Source organism: Arachis hypogaea, chromosome 5 (genome assembly GCF_003086295.3).
Source record: "Arachis hypogaea cultivar Tifrunner chromosome 5, arahy.Tifrunner.gnm2.J5K5, whole genome shotgun sequence".
NCBI lineage: Eukaryota > Viridiplantae > Streptophyta > Magnoliopsida > Fabales > Fabaceae > Arachis > Arachis hypogaea.
In genome coordinates this window covers 97,073,516-97,090,842 of record NC_092040.1, presented here as the reverse complement: position 1 = coordinate 97,090,842, position 17,327 = coordinate 97,073,516, and the positions used below count along the sequence as shown (strand labels likewise).

General features: G+C 23.8%; 1 protein-coding gene across 1 annotated transcript; it reads right to left on the bottom strand.

Moving 5' to 3' along the window:
- Positions 1-1,063: 1,063 nt before the first annotated feature.
- Positions 1,064-3,662, bottom strand: LOC112802121 (peroxiredoxin-2B). The gene is made up of 3 exons (XM_025845174.3): positions 3,315-3,662; positions 2,745-2,824; positions 1,064-1,482 (listed from the first exon to the last, which is right to left on the bottom strand). The coding sequence occupies exons 1-3, from the start codon at positions 3,467-3,469 to the stop codon at positions 1,229-1,231; spliced, it is 489 nt and encodes a 162-aa protein (XP_025700959.1). The 5' UTR covers positions 3,470-3,662; the 3' UTR covers positions 1,064-1,228.
- Between the last annotated feature and the right edge of the window lie 13,665 nt (positions 3,663-17,327).

Genomic DNA, 17,327 nt, shown 5'->3' with positions numbered 1-17,327 from the left:
TTTAAAAGTGTGAAAGAAATATTTTTATTGAATTTTTTACATAAAAATATGATTAAAAAGAGAAGATTCAATTATGTGGATATATTCGATATCCGATATCCGATCCGATCTGCACATTTACGGATCAGATCCGATACTAAAAAATACGAATATTATATCCGATCCGATGTTATGAGAATTGTGCGAATCGGATCAAATTTTCGGCTATATCCGATCCAATTCGATCCGCAAACACCCCTAATTATATTATTTTACTTTCTTATGGCTTGCGTTTTTGGACGTTAATTTCATGGATCAAATCCATTGTTCTCAATTGATGGCTTGTTTTAACCCAAATCCACCATTTAAAAGTTCTCTCCATCTCTATCCATACCAACTAAAAAAGCCCACAAATTAAATTACAAGCTAAACATTCTATTATTATTAATTGCCTTCAACTAAACAGAGAACCAAGACCGACCCACCTGCTACAGAGAGAAAAACGTGTTGCATGTGTTTCCCAAGCATATAACCTTGTATTTTGGGCCATTCGAATACCAATGGCCGAAACTAATGCTAGCCCAAAACTAATACGACGTTGTATTCTTCCAGCAACTAACATGAAGTTCGATCGACCAAAAAAAAAATAAAACATGAAGTTCGCAAAATTTAAAAATTAAGTAGACATAGTTAAAACTTTAGAAATTAATTTGAGATTGACGTGCATGTTTAAGAACCAAATTGAGTATATTATCTTTTCTAACCTTTTAAAAGATGCCTCAATTGTTCAAATTAAAAGGGACCAACAAATCACCAACGCAAGTTGACACAAATGGATGAGAGTCTGTGTCCCTTAACCATCTTTTCCGGATTCGATACTCATTGGAGGATGAGAATGGAACTTGCTTGCTTGGGAGGATCGCTCACTTTGTGTGCCTCTGCAATACCTAAAGGATTACTTCCGGCATGATGGATATCCTGGTGCAAACCAACAAAAAAAAAAAGGACCAACAAATCACTTGGTAGGAAAACTCAATGCTCCCCACTAACTTTGTGGGGGAAAAAAGAGATGGAGAGATTAAAATACTCTGAAAGCTGCAATTTTATTTCCATAACAGGCACCATAGGTCCAATATTAAAACAGCAATTACAGCACACATCACATATTCTATGAATCAAAATGTCTCCAACATGTTCTAGTAAAGATAACACACACACACTCTCTCATCAAAAGAGCTTCTTCAGGAAATTAAAGAGCCTTGATGATCTCTTCAGCACTGGACACAGTGAACTCTCCACCACTCTCAATGTTAGCAACCTTCACCTTGAGGTCTTCAACGAGCAGCGCAAACCTCTTGGACCGGATCCCAAGCCCCTTATCGGAGAGATCAAGCTCTAGCCCAAGATCATGTGTGTATTTGGCTGACCCATCAGCAAGAAATGTCACATGCTTGTTCTCAGGGAAAGTGTTGGCCCATGACTTCATCACAAAGGGATCATTCACTGTAAAATTTACATTTTTAATCACAAGTTAGAAATTTACCAAGGATCATTCATAAAACCCAAACACTTCTGGCAATTTATGAACAAATTAACATGTCCAATCAATGAGAGAATGACTTACTTTTTATTTTTGTAACTCCAAATCTCCAATATACTTTTAATAAACAAGAGCATTTTCAATGTTATTGAAAGCGATTTAAGAAATGTACCACTCATATGACATCATTGCAAGACTTGAATAAGTTTTCAGTTTATTTTTGTTGAGAAGTGACACTTATCTCCACCATGCACAAGTCACAATATTGAATTATGGGATCGTAGTTCCTTCATAAACCTATAGAGGTGAAGGTTTTTTAACGACAAAATCTTCCGTAACAATTTACATAATTAATTTGACATGTCAATTCTTTCTATCAATTGATTTTGTAAAGTGTGAACTGTCACCATACAAGATTTAAGTGAAACCGAGAAAAAACACACGAGAGGAAATTTTATATAGTATGAGATCACACTGTATAATATTAATTGAGATAAAAAAAATTAAGAGACTCCATTTTCTTCATTTTTTCATAAGTCGTGGCAGGAGTTTGAGGGTTTATAAACAAATTGTAGAACCCAAATAGATGTAACGATTTAATAAAAAGACTAAACTGTAACATTGTAACTAAAATTAGATTAGGACAATCTAGTATTTACCATTTTAATTTAATTTATGTAGGTGAAAAACACCCCAAAAGGAAATAAAGAGGAACAAAGTTAGTATATCAAAGAATAGTATGTCCAACAAATTGAATTCAACCACAGCCGACAGGACAGTCCGCATGATAAACTATCATTTTAGAGTTAAAAAAAGTAACACAAATTAGCAAAACAAGACCTGCATAGAAGCTAACTTGTAAGCACATTAAGCCAATGAATGAAAGCTTCTTCTCCTCATCATGTTCAGTATTAATAATCAGCAATGAAAACAAACAAGTAACAAGCAATTTGCAATATAGAAAGAAACCTTGGATTGATCAGGTATTGGACAGATAGCTTAAATTAACATGTGCATCAAGGATTGACAAATAATTGACAAAATCAGTTTAGTCTCTTCAGATTTTATTTACAGAAAGGAAATCCATGGACTAGTTAGTGCATTCAAAATGTTCCCTCAATCACAGCACAAGAACAATGAATGCAAGCATGAATTGAGTTAATTAGCAAAACAATCAGCAATTCAGTATAAAAAACAACAAACGCAGGATTGAGTTGACACTCACCACTGATACAGATGATTTCATCCACACCCTTTCCTTTCAGCTCCTCTGCTCTCTCAATGAAGCCAGGCACATGCTTCAAGCTGTTGCAAAACGGAAGAAACTCAGATTTCAATATCAGAACTTCATAAAAAACAAGTGAAGCAACAAAAGGTATAGCCTAAAATTATAGAGGATTCAGCCCCAAATCCATAGCACAGCCATGACCCTTCACTTCAATCCAGTCAAAGTCATAACGAACTTTCAGAAACTTTTCTTTTTCTGTAGAAAATTGAAAAGTTTCTACCATTTTGACTTTCGTTAACTTCTAGAAATTCAACTCAATAGTGAAACCTAAATTAAACAACTATACGGAAGTCAAAAAGACTAAACTTTAACCACCCCACTTCCAAATTATCCATGAATATTTCGAATCTCCAAAAAAAAAGGGATTAAAAAGAATAAAAATCGAAACTTTGATCCAGAAGCAAGTGAATCTAAGATACCCATGAAGCTATTTTCATGTATAATTTCATTATCAATTGCGGGAATCATATTTGGGTGGCAATAAGAACGTTCTAGAAAAAAGGAAACCTGCAAGTGGGAGTGAAGGCGCCGGGAACACCAAAGATAATGACCTTTTTACCCTTGGCAAGAGAGTGAATGGACACAGACTGTGGCTTGTTATCGTTGTCCAAGAAGGCCAAGGTGCCGTCTGGGATGACATCTCCAACTGCAATCGGAGCCATTTGAGGAACAGAGGAAGATCACGCTTTTGTTTTGTGAATTTTTGTCTTTGTCAATTGAGGAAGCACTTGAAGAGTGACCCGGGTGTGTCTCAATATATAGCACAAATTCTACAAAGTCCTAACATAGAATGATGAATATTTCAATTTTTTTTTCTCTTATTTTTTTTTTAAATAATTTTTGGACACATGTCATATCTATTTAGTTGTCTACTTCTACTTAATATACTAAAATTAGATTTTTTATTTAATTATAATAAGTATTTTCATTAAAAATATTGGCTAATTATTACAGTATACAATTAGTATATATATATATATAATGAGTAATAGTAATTTTTTACAATTATTTATTATTTAGAAAATTTATAATTCAGACAAGTTCTTTTTTTATTTTTATTTTTTCATACCTAATGACTACTAGCTACGATTCTATCAATAGTATTACCTATGGTAGATTATGTGAAGAAAAAAACTTAGAAAATAAAGGTAAGAATTATAAGGTTATGAAAAGTCCTATCCAAATTTGACACCAGCAAGACGGGTTACATAGAAATAGTTCTTATGGATGATAAGGTTAGTTGATTATTTTTCATAATTATTTCAAGTGATGCTAGGTCCAGTTTATAAATATTTTTTATTCGTATTTTAAGTTTATTTGATAAGTAAACATTTATACGAATCAAAGACAAGGCAATTTAATAGCTTCATAAGTACTAATAGCTTTTATATTTAATTTGTGTTACATATTTAATTTGTGTTACATTGTGATAAAATTTATTGTTCAATCAAAAATTATTTGACAAAGATATTTGAGAATGAACTAATCAAGAAAAAGGTCTATGTCTTCTAAAATTTTTTTATTGAGGAATCAACCAGAATTTATCTATCTATCTAGTTCTACTTAATATACTAAAATTAAATTTTTCTCCCAAATAATTAAAGTGAGGTGTCAATTTCTCATCAACTCTTTTTTTCTCCCAAATGATAGCATTTAATGAATTTAATGAATAATAGTATTTAGTGAATTTAATGAATAATACATGACTATATTAATTTAAGAAAATATCTTCATTATAATAATATAAAATTAATATTTAATGCATTATTAAATTAATTATCAATCATAAATATTTTTAATCATTGTAATTATATTAATTGATATAATTCTAATTTTCATTCATATGCAATAATTTTATTAATAGATAGTTGGTACACACATTAATGATGACCCATTTAATTTGATATCAATTAGATAATAATAATAATAATAATAATAATAATAATAATAATAATAATAATAATACAAGTCTAAATGATACCTACATTATATTTTGAAAAAGTAAAACATAATATTACCATAAAATTATATTGTATGGACACAAAATTAATTAAAAAGATTAATCATTTATTATGTTATTAGACAATATACAATAAAAATAATTAAGAAATCACTTATCAATTTCATTACTAAAAAATTAGTTTTTATTAAATGCTAAAATAATTACCAAATATTGTTTACCTTCAATTAGTTAACAAATTTAATTTTATTGGTAGATAATCGGTGTACACATTAACGGTGACTCATTTAATTTGATATCAATAATAATAATAATAATAATAATAATAATAATAATAATAATAATAATAATAATAGAAAAGATCTAGATTGTACATATATTATATTTTAAAAAATAAAATATAAAGGTTAATAAAATATAATAACATAATTTTTACCTAATTGTAACAAGCATCTCTATTAAAAATATTGGCTAATTATTTTCGTGTGCAATTAGTGTGCGTGTGTGTATATATATATATATATAATGTGTAATAGTGAATTTTTATAATTATTTATTATTTAAAGAATTCATAATTCAGATATAGTTTTTTATGTATTTTATTTTTCATATCTAATGGCTACTAGCTACGATTCTATCAATAGTATTACCTATGATAGATTATTTGATGAAAAAGTTTGGAAAATAAAGGCAAGAATTATAAGGTTATGAAAAGTCCCATCCAAATTTGACAAGAGTAAGACGGGTTACATAGAAATAGTTCTCACGGATGATAAAGTTAGTTAATTATTTTTCATGATTATTTCAAGTGATGCTAGGTCCAGTTTATAAATTTTTTTGTTCGTATTCTAAGTTTATTTGATAAGTAAATCCTTGCACAATTCAAAGACAGTGCGATTTAATAGTTTCATAAGTGCTAATAACTTTTATATTTAATTTGTGTTACAGTGTGATAAAATTTATTGTTCAATTAAGAATTATTTGACAAAGATGTTTGAGAATGAATTAATTAAGGAGAATGTCTATGTCTTCTCAAATTTTCTGATTGAGAAATCAAGCGGAATTCATTTATCTACCTACTTAATATACTAAAATTGAATTTTTCTCATAATTAATTAAGATGAGGTGTCAATTCCTTATCAACTCTTGTTCCCTTCCAAATAATAGCATTTAATGAATTTAATGAATAATAGCATTTAGTGAATTTAATGAATAATGCATGATTATACTAATTTGAGAAAATATCTTCATTATAATTATATAAAATTAATATTCAATGCATTATTAAACTAATTACCAATCATAAATATTTTTAATCATTCTAATTATATTAATTGATATAATTTTAATTCTCATTCATATGCAATAATTTTATTAGTAGATAGTTGGTGTATACATTAATGGTCACTCATTTAATTTAATATCAATTAGATAATAATAATAATAATAATAATAATAATAATAATAATAATAATAATAATAATAATCTAGACAGTACATACATTATATTTTAAAAATATAAAACATAATATTACCATAAAATTATATTGTATGGACACAAAATTAATAAAAAAGATTAATCATTTAGTAAGTTATTAGACAATATAGGATAAAAATAACTAAAAAATCATTGATCAATCTCATTACATAAAAAATTAAATTTAAATTAAATGCTACAATAATTACCAAATATTGTTTACTCCAATTAGTTAACAAATTTAATTTTATTGGTAGATAATTGATATACACATTGATGGTGACCCATTTAATTTGATATCAATAATAATAATAATAATAATAATAATAATAATAATAATAATAATAATAATAATAATAATAATAATAATAGAAAAGATCTAGATTGTACATACATTATATTTTAAATAACAAACATATTTTAAAAAGAATTAGTATATTAATAATAAATTGTGATTGATATCAATATTTATAAAGTTTAATAAAATATAATGGCATAATTTTTACTTAATTGTAGCAAGTATTTCTATTAAAAATATTGGTTAATTATTTTCGTGTGTAATTATTATATATATATATATATATTTTAATGAGTAATAGTAAATTTTTACAATTATTTTTCATTTAGATAATTCATAATTCATACATAGTTATTTTTTTATTTTTTATTTTTCATACCTAATAGCTACTAGCTACGATTCTATCAATAGTATTTTCTATGGTAGATTATTTGATGAAAAAATTTAGAAAATAAAGGCAAGAATTATAAAGTTATATAAAATCTCATCCAAATTTGACAAGAGTAAGACAAGTTACATAGAAATGGGTCTCATGGATGATAAGATTAGTTGATTATTTTTCATAATTATTTCAAGTGATGCTAGATCCAGTTTATAAATATTTTTTGTTCGTAGTTTAATGAATAATGCATTATTATACTAATTTAAGAAAATATCTTCATTATAATTATATAAAATCAATAATCAAGGCATTATTAAATTAATTATTAATCATAAATATTTTTAATTATTTTAATTATATTAATTGATATAATTCTAATTCTCATTCATATGCAATAATTTTATTAGTAGATAGTTAGTGCACATGCTAATGGTCGTCCATTTAATTTGATATCAATTAGATAATAATAATAATAAAAGTATAGATTGTACATACATTATATTTAAAAAAAAGTAAAACATAATATTACCGTGAAATTATATTGGATGGACATAAGATTAATTAAAAAAATTAATCATTTATTATGTTATTAGACAATATAATATATGATAAAAATAATTAAAAAATCACTGATTAATCTCATTAAAAAAATAAATTTTAATTAAATGCTAAATAATTACCAAATATTGTTTAGCTTCAATTAGTTAACAAATTTACTTTTATTGGTAAATAGTTGGTGTATACATTAATGGTGACTCATTTAATAATAATAATAATAATAATAATAATAATAATAATAATAATAATAATAATAATAATAATAATAGAAAAGATTTAGATGGTACATATATTATATTTTAAAAAATAGAATATATTTTAAAAATAATTAAAATATTAATAACAAATTGTGATTGATATCAATATCTATACAAGTATTTTTATTGAAAATATTGGCTAATTATTTTTGTGCGTAATATATATATATATATATATATATATATATATATATATATATATATATATATATATATAATGTGTAATAGTGAATTTTTATAATTATTTATCATTCAGAGAATTTATAATTCAGATATAGTTATTTGTCTGTATTTTATTTTTCATACCTAATGGTTACTAGCTACGATTCTATTAATAGTATTATCTATGGTAGATTATTTAAAGAAAAAGTTCGAAAAATAAAGGCAAGAATTATAAGGTTATAGAAAGTCTCATCCAAATTTGACAAGAGCAAGACGGGTTACATAGAAATGGTTCTCACGAATGATAAAGTTAGTTAATTATTTTTCATAATTATTTCAAGTGCTGCTAGGTCCAGTTTATAAATTTTTTTGCTCGTATTTTAAGTTTATTTGATAAGTAAACCCTTGCACGATTCAAAGACCGTGTGATTTAATACCTTCATAAGTGCTAATAGCTTTTATATTTAATTTGTATTATAGTGTGATTAAATTCATTGTTCAATCAAGAATTATTTGATAAAGTTGTTTGAGAATGAATTAATCGAGGAGAAGGTCTATGTCTTCTCAAATTTTCTGATTGAGGAATCAAGCGGAATTTATCTATCTACCTACTCAATATACTAAAATTAGTTTCTCTCATAACTAATTAAGATGAGATGTCAATTCCTTATCAACTATTTTTTCCTTCCAAATGATAGCATTTAATGAATTTAATGAATAATAGCATTTAGTGAATTTAATGAATAATCCATAATTATACTAATTTGAAAAAATATTTTTATTATAATTATATAAATTCAATATTCAATGCATTATTAAACTAATTATCAATCATGAATATTTTTAATCATTCTAATTATATTAATTGATATAATTTTAATTTTCATTCATATGCAATAATTTTATTAGTAGATAGTTGATGCACACGTTAATGATTACCCATTTAATTTGATATCAATTAGATAATAATAATAATAATAATAATAATAATAATAATAATAATAATAATAATAATAATAATAATAATAATAATAATAATAATAATAAAAGTTTAGATGGTACACACATTATATTTTAAAAAAGTAAAACATAATATTACCATAAAATTATATTACCATAAAATTATATTATATGGACACACAATTTATAAAAAAGATTAATCATTTAGTAAGTTATTAGATAATATAGGATAAAAATAATTAAAAAATCATTGATCAATCTCATTACAAAAAATTTAAATTAAATGCTACAATAATGATCAAATATTGTTTATCTTCAATTAGTTAACAAATTTAATTTTATTGATAGATAATTGGTATACATATTGATGGTGACTCATTTAATTTGATATCAACTAAATAATAATAATAATAATAATAATAATAATAATAATAATAATAATAATAATAATAATAATAATAGAAAAGGTTTAGATAGTACATACATTATATTTTAAAAAATAAACATATTTTAAAAAGGATTAGTATATTAATAATAAATTGTGATTGATATCAATATCTATAAAGGTTAATAAAGCATAATGGTATAATTTTTATCTAATTATAGCAAGTATCTCTGCTGAAAATATTGGCTAATTATTTTCGTGTGCAATTAGTGTCTATATATATATATATAATAATTAATAGTGAATTTTTACAATTATTTATCATTTAAAATTTATAATTCAGATATAGTTGTTTTTTTTATGTTTTATTTTTCATACCTAATGACTACTAACTATAATTCTATCAATAGTTTTACCTATGGTAGATTATATGATGAAAAAGTTTAAAAAAATAAAGGCAAGAATTATAAGGTTACGTAAAGTCCCATCTAAATTTAACAAGAATAAGATGAGTTACATAGAAATGGATCTCATGGATAATAAAGTTAGTTGATTACTTTCATAATTATTTCAAGTAATGCTAGGTATAGTTTTATAAATATTTTATGTTCGAATTTTAAGTTTATTTGATAAGTAGTAAACCCCTGCACGAGTCAAAGACAGTGTGATTTTTAATAGCTTTATTAGTGCTAATAGCTTTTATATTTAATTTATGTTACAGTGTGATAAAATCTGTTATTCAATTAAAAATTATTTGACAAAGATGTTTGAAAATGAACTAATCGAGAAAAAGGTCTATGTCTTCTCAAATTTTTTGATTGAGAAATCAAGCGGAATTTATCTACTTAATATATTAAAATTGAGTTTAGGTGTCATTTCCTCATCAACTTTTTTTTTTCTCCCAAATGATAACATTTAATGAATTTAATGAATAATAGCATTTAGTGAATTTAATGCATAATGGAGGGTTATATTAATTTAAAAAATATCTTCATTATAATTATATAACATCAATATTTAATGCATTATTAAACTAATTCTCATTTATATGCAATAATTTTATTAGTAAATAGTTGATACACACGTTAATGGTCATCCATTTAATTTGATATTAATTAGATAATAATAATAATAATAATAATAATAATAATAATAAAAAACTAGATGGTACATATATTATATTTTAAAGAAATAAAGCTTAATATTACCGTGAAATTATATTACCATAAAGTTATATTGTATGGACACAAGATTAATTAAAAAGATTAATCATTTAGTAAATTATTAAACATTATACGATAAAAATAATTAAAAAATCGTTGATCAATCTCATTACAAAAGAAAATAAATTTTAATTAAATGCTAAAATAATTACCAAATATTGTTTACCTTCAATTATTAGTTAACAAATTTAATTTTATTGGTAGATACTAGATAGTTTGTAAACACATTAATGGTGACGCATTTAATTTGATAATAATAATAATAATAATAATAATAATAATAATAATAATAATAATAATAATAATAATAATAATAATAATAATAATAAAAGAAGGTCTAGACAGTACATATACATTATATTTAAAAAAAAATAAAGCATATTTTTAAAAAGAATTAGGATATTAATAATAAATTGTGATTGATATCAATATCTATAAATGTTAATAAAATATAATAATATAATTTTTACCTAATTGTAATATATATATATATATATATATATATATATATATATATATATAATGAGTAATAGTGAATTTTTACAATTATTTATCTTTTAGAGAATTCATAATACACACATGGTAGAAATAGTTCTCATGAATGATGAGGTTATTTGATTATTTTTCGTGATTCTTTCAAGTGATGCTAGGTCCAGTTTATAAATATTTTTTGTTCGTATTTTTACTTTATTTGATAAGTAAACCCTTGCACGAATAAAAGATAATACAATTTAATAGTTTCATAAGTGCTAATAGCTTTTATATTTAATTCGTTTTACAATGTGATAAAATTCATTGTTCAATCAAGAATAATTTGACAAAGATGTTTGAGAATGAACTAATCGAGGAAAAGGTCTTTGTCTTATAAAATTTTCTGATCGAGGAATTAAGCAGAATTGATTTATCTATCTACTTAATATACTAAAATTAGGTTTTTTTACCCAAACTAATTAAAGTAAGGTGTCAATTCCTCATCAACTCTTTTTTTTTCCCAAATGATAGCATTTAATGAATTTAATGAATAATAGCATTTAATGAATTTAATGAATAATGCATTATTATACTAATTTAAGAAAATATCTTCATTATAATTATATAAATTCAATATTCAATGCATTATTAAACTAACTATTAATCATAAATATTTTTAATCATTCTAATTATATTAATTGATATAATTCTAATTCTCATTCATATGCAATAATTTTATTAGTAGATAATTGGTATACACGTTAATAGTCACTTATTTAATTTGATATTAATTAGTAGATAATAATAATAATAATAATAATAATAATAATAATAATAATAATAATAATAATAATAACTCTAAATGGTACATACATTATATTTTAAAAAAGTAAAATATAATATTACCGTAAAATTATATTACGATAAAATTATATTGTATGGATATAAGATTAATTAAAAATATTAATCATTTAGTAAGTTATTAGACAATATACGATAAAAATAATTAAAAAATTATTGATCAATCTCATTACAAAAAAAAATTTAATTAAAAGTTGAAATAATTACCAAATATTGTTTACCTTCAATTAGTTAACAAATTTAATTTTATTGGTAATAATTGATATACACATTAATGGTGACCCATTTAATTTAATAATAATAATAATAATAATAATAATAATAATAATAATAATAATAATAATAATAATAATAGAAAAGGTCTAAACGGTACATACATTATATTTTAAAAAATAAAACATATTTTAAAAAGAATTAGGATATTAATAATAAATTATGATTGATATCAATATCTATAAAGGTTAATAAAATATAATGGCTTAATTTTCACCTAATAGTAACAAGTATCTCCATTAGAAATATTGACTAATTAGTGAATTTTTACAATTATTTATCTTTTAGAGAATTCATAATACAGACATAGTAGAAATGATTCTCATGGATGATAAGGTTAGTTGATTATTTTTTATTATTCTTTCAAGTGATGCTAGATCCACTTTATAAATATTTGTTGTTCGTATTTTAAGTTTATTTGATAAGTAAAGCATTGTACGAATAAAAAACAATGCAACTTTATAGTTTCATAAGTGCATTGTTCAATCAAGAATTATTTTTCAAAGATGTTTGAGAATGAACTGATCGAGAAGAAAGTCTATGTCTTCTCAAATTTTTTGATTGAGAAATCAAGCGAAATTTATCTATCTGCTTAATATACTAAAATTGAGTTATTATCCCAACTAATTAAAATGAGGTGTCAACTTCTTATCAACTTTTTTTTCCTCCCAAATGATAGCATTTAATAAATTTAATGAATAGTAGCATTTAGTGAATTTAGTGAATAATGCATGATTATACTAATTTAAGAAAATATCTTCATTATAATTATATAAAATACATATTCAATGCATTATTAAACTAATTATCAATCAAAAATATTTTTAATCATTCTAATTATATTAATTGATATAATTCTAATTCTCATTCATATGCAATAATTTTATTAGTAGATAGTTGGTGCACACGTTAATGATGACCCATTTAATTTGATATCAATTAGATAATAATAATAATAATAATAATAATAATAATAATAATAATAATAATAATAAACCCTAAATCCTAAATCCATACATACATAATATTTTAAAAAGGTAAAATATAACATTACCGTGAAATTATATTGTATCGACACAAGATTAATTAAAAAGATTAATCATTTAGTAAGTTATGAGACAATATATGATAAACATAATTAAAAAATTATTGATCAATCTCATTACAAAAAAATAAATTTTAATTAAATGCTAAAATAATTGTCAAATATTGTTTACCTTCAATTAGTTAACAAATTTAATTTTATTGGTAGATAGTTGGTGTACACATTAATGATAATCCATTTAATTTGATATTAGTTAGATAATAATAATAATAATAATAATAATAATAATAATAATAATAATAATAATAATAATAATAATAATAATAATAATAATAATAATAATAATAGAAGAAAAGGTTTAGACGGTACATACATTATATTTTAAAAAATAAACATATTTTAAAAAAATTAGGATATTAATAATAAATTGTGATTGATATTAATATCTATAAAGGTTAATAAAACATAATGGCATAATTTTTACCTAATTGTAACAAGTATTTCCATTAAAAATATTGGCTAATTATTATTGTGTGTAATTATTATATATATATATATATATATATATATAATTAGTAGTAGTGAATTTTTACAATTATTTATCATTTAGAAAATTCATAATTTAGACATAGTTGTTCTTCTGTTTTTGATTTTTCATATCTAATGGCTACTAGTTACGATTCTATCAATAGTATTACCTATAGTAGATTACGTGATTAAAAAGTTTGGAAAATAAAGGCAAGAATTATAAGGTTATAGAAAGTTCCATCTAAATTTGACAAGAGTAAGACGGATTATATAGCTAGAAATGGTTCTCATGAATGATAAGGTTAGTTGATTATTTTTCATAATTCTTTCAAGTGATGCTAGGTCCAGTTTATAAATATTTTTTGTTCGTATTTTAAGTTAATTTGATAAGTAAACTCTTGCACGAATTAAAGACATTGCAATTTAATAGCTTTATAAGTGCTAATAGCTTTTATATTTAATTTGTTTTACAGTGTGATATTATCATTGTTCAATAAAAAATTATTTGACAAAGATATTTGAGAATGAACTGATCGAGGAGAAGGTCTATGTCTTCTCAACTTTTTTGATTGAGGAATCAAGCGAAATTTATCTTCCGACTACACATGTGTGTAGAATAACTTTTCAGAGGGAGTCGCATATAGTAAATACGGTCGATTATCATAGAATTCCCCATAATCATTTTAATTTTCTTGCTCATGCTGATATATTGAGACAAACAAATGAACAATCTAACTTATTTGGTACATCATTAATTTGTATTAACCTACACAAAACTTTTTTTCTTATTTTAATTTTTGTCAAGAAATTATATAATAGCATAATTTTATTGTTAAATAACAATTTATTTATGCAAATATTTGAAATTGTATTGTGACTATTTTTAAAGCTATATTCATTTATTGTTAGTTTTATCATTTAATATAAAATAAATTGATAAAATTTCTTTAATTTATAAGTAATTTATTATATTATTCATTTATTTGTCCTTAATTTGTTGCTTTTAGTTCATTTTTTTTTCAATTAGTGTGAGGATGGTTATAGATTACATATAGCTACTTCTTCTCGACCAAATGTTAGAAAAACTGAGAAAAGACCAACAATAAATACGAGAGACTTCTTTGCATACAGACTTCAAAAAAGGACTAACGAGTTTCAAATCCTTTTGCGGTCTAGAAGATTACTGTAACAACTCATAGTAGACGCCTACTCTATGGTTGAGTCAGAACGTCTTTTATACTTGCGATTGAAATAACTAAACTTGAGGCTAGGCAAGTTCAAGCAATTGCATGAGTGTATGGTTCGTGGTGAAACTAACACCATTAACACTGGTCAAAGAATTATTCTCCCAAAGAATTTTACTCGTGGTCCAAAATACATGTTCAATAATTGCAAAAATACTTTTACAATATATAAATATACTGGATATCCAAGTTACTTTATCATTATGACATGTAATCCAGAATGGAATGAGATAAAAAGAGAGGTAACATCCTAAAGACTTCATGCAGAAATTAGGCCAGACATCTTATGTAAAATATTCAAATTGAAGGTTAATAAATTAATTAAGACATTGAAAAAAGGAATATTTTTTGAAAAGATTATTGGATGTAAGTATAACTAATCTTCTTACAATTTTTTTTTTACTTTGTCTAAATTATCTATAATACACTCATTGTATGATACACTATCAATATTAAGAAACGATTATGTATATATAGAACACTTATATAATATGCTCATTGTATATCACACTATCTTGAGTGTATTACAGTACACTTATATAGTTTGTATTACCTTAAACTCATTGTATAGTACACCTATATAGTTTTATATTATTTTGTTTTAGTATAATTTTTTCAATTTACTTTATCGTGCTTATTTGCACTACATGCTTAATTTTATATAGTTTAGTTGTATTATTTTAAACTCATTGTATAGTACACTTATATAGTTTTATATTATTTTGTTTTAGCATAATTTTTTCAATTTATTTTATCATGCTTATTTGCGCTACATACTTAGTTTTATATAGTTTAGTTGTACACGTAACAATTATTTCTTTATAGAATCAACTTTTTTAAAATCACACTATCAATTTGCAATATACTTAGATTTATATGCTTTAGATTTTTGCATACATTTTTATTTACTTTGTCCAAATTATTAGTAATATCATATCTTTAAATTTGCAGATTGTCTAACCATAGAGTTTCAGAAGAGAGATTTACTTCACACCCATATTCTTTTATTCATGCATCTGAAATCAAAGCCATGAACTATTGATAACATAGACAAAGTTATTAAGACAGAGATTCCAAATAAGAGGAAAAATCTAAAATTGTATACTACTATTGAGAAATATATGGTTTATGGTCCATGTGGTCATTTAAATAGTAAAAGCCAATACATGATCAATGGTACATGCTCAAAGTTTTTTTTTCCAAAGCATTTAGAGATAGGACAATTATTGACAAAGCAGGCTTTTCAAGATATCAAAGAAGAGATAATGGGTGAACTGTGTCAAAGAAAACTGTTGAGGTTGACAACTCCTTCATGGTTCTATACAATGGCAATTTTCTTCTAAAATTTGGATGTCACATCAATGTTGAGTATACTTGCCAAACTTCATCAATCAAATATCTGTTCAAGTATCTTCACAAAGGTAATGACAGGGTGACAGCTGCATTTCATCAAAATAATGGATCTCAAGTAGATGCAATACGTAATTATTATGATTGTAGATATATATCAGCATGTAAAGCTGCATGGAGATTGTTTGGTTATCCTATTCAAATGAAAGAATCAGCAGCAATAAGATTGTCATTCCAACTTCTTGATGATATGCTAATTGTTTATAAAGATACTGATAAAATTCAGTCAGTTGTTGAAATCTCTTTTTTTCAAGAAATCCATATTGATTGGATGGTTCAAAGCAAATGAAGAGCATATTGATGCAAGAAATCTGACTTATTCTGAGTTTCTAACAAAGTTTGTTTGGAATAAAGAGCATCATATGTGGACTCATAAAAAATAAGGGTATGCCATATGAAGGATATTTCATATACCATCAATGAATAAAGAAGATTATTATCTAAGGCCACTTTTGACATTCAAAAGGAATGCACGAATTTTACTGATCTAAGAATATTTGATCGTGTAGTTTATAACTCCTTCAAAGATGCATGTTATGCACTTGAACCGTTGCAGGATAACAAAAAATTCATTGATGCAATCTCTGAAGTAGGAACATGACACTCTACAACTTTTTTAAGGAGATTTTTTATTGTTCTATTAACATCAAATAATATAAATAGATCAGAGATTGTTTGAAAAAAGACATACTATGCTTTACCTATTCAATTTGTATTTTAAATATATAATATGTATATCCATAAAAATATATACATATAATGAATGAGCAGCAATTTAAACCAAAATTTCTTTCTTTTGCACTTAATGAGTTAATGTTACTAACAAGTAATTCAATTTCCTAATAATACTCACATAATATTTAATATTATAAAATTAAATTTAAAAGGATTAAATATTTTTTTGTCTGTTAAATATTGTATTTGAACAAAAATAAGTTTTTTTTATGGGCCGGGTTAGGTTGAAGGGCATAGAACTTGAATAGAATTTGAGTTGAAGGATTTAAACTCGCGAGTAAAATTAAGATA

Bases quoted from the DNA above. Each gene is read 5' to 3' on its own strand.
- LOC112802121 (XM_025845174.3), bottom strand. From the start codon at position 3,469: ATGGCTCCGATTGCAGTTGGAGATGTCATCCCAGACGGCACCTTGGCC. The intron at 2,825-3,314 runs GTTTCCTTTTTT...GTTTTGCAACAG, and splicing joins GCCTTCACTCCCACTTGCAG to CTTGAAGCATGTGCCTGGCT. The intron at 1,483-2,744 runs GTGAGTGTCAAC...TAAATTTTACAG, and splicing joins TGAAATCATCTGTATCAGTG to TGAATGATCCCTTTGTGATG.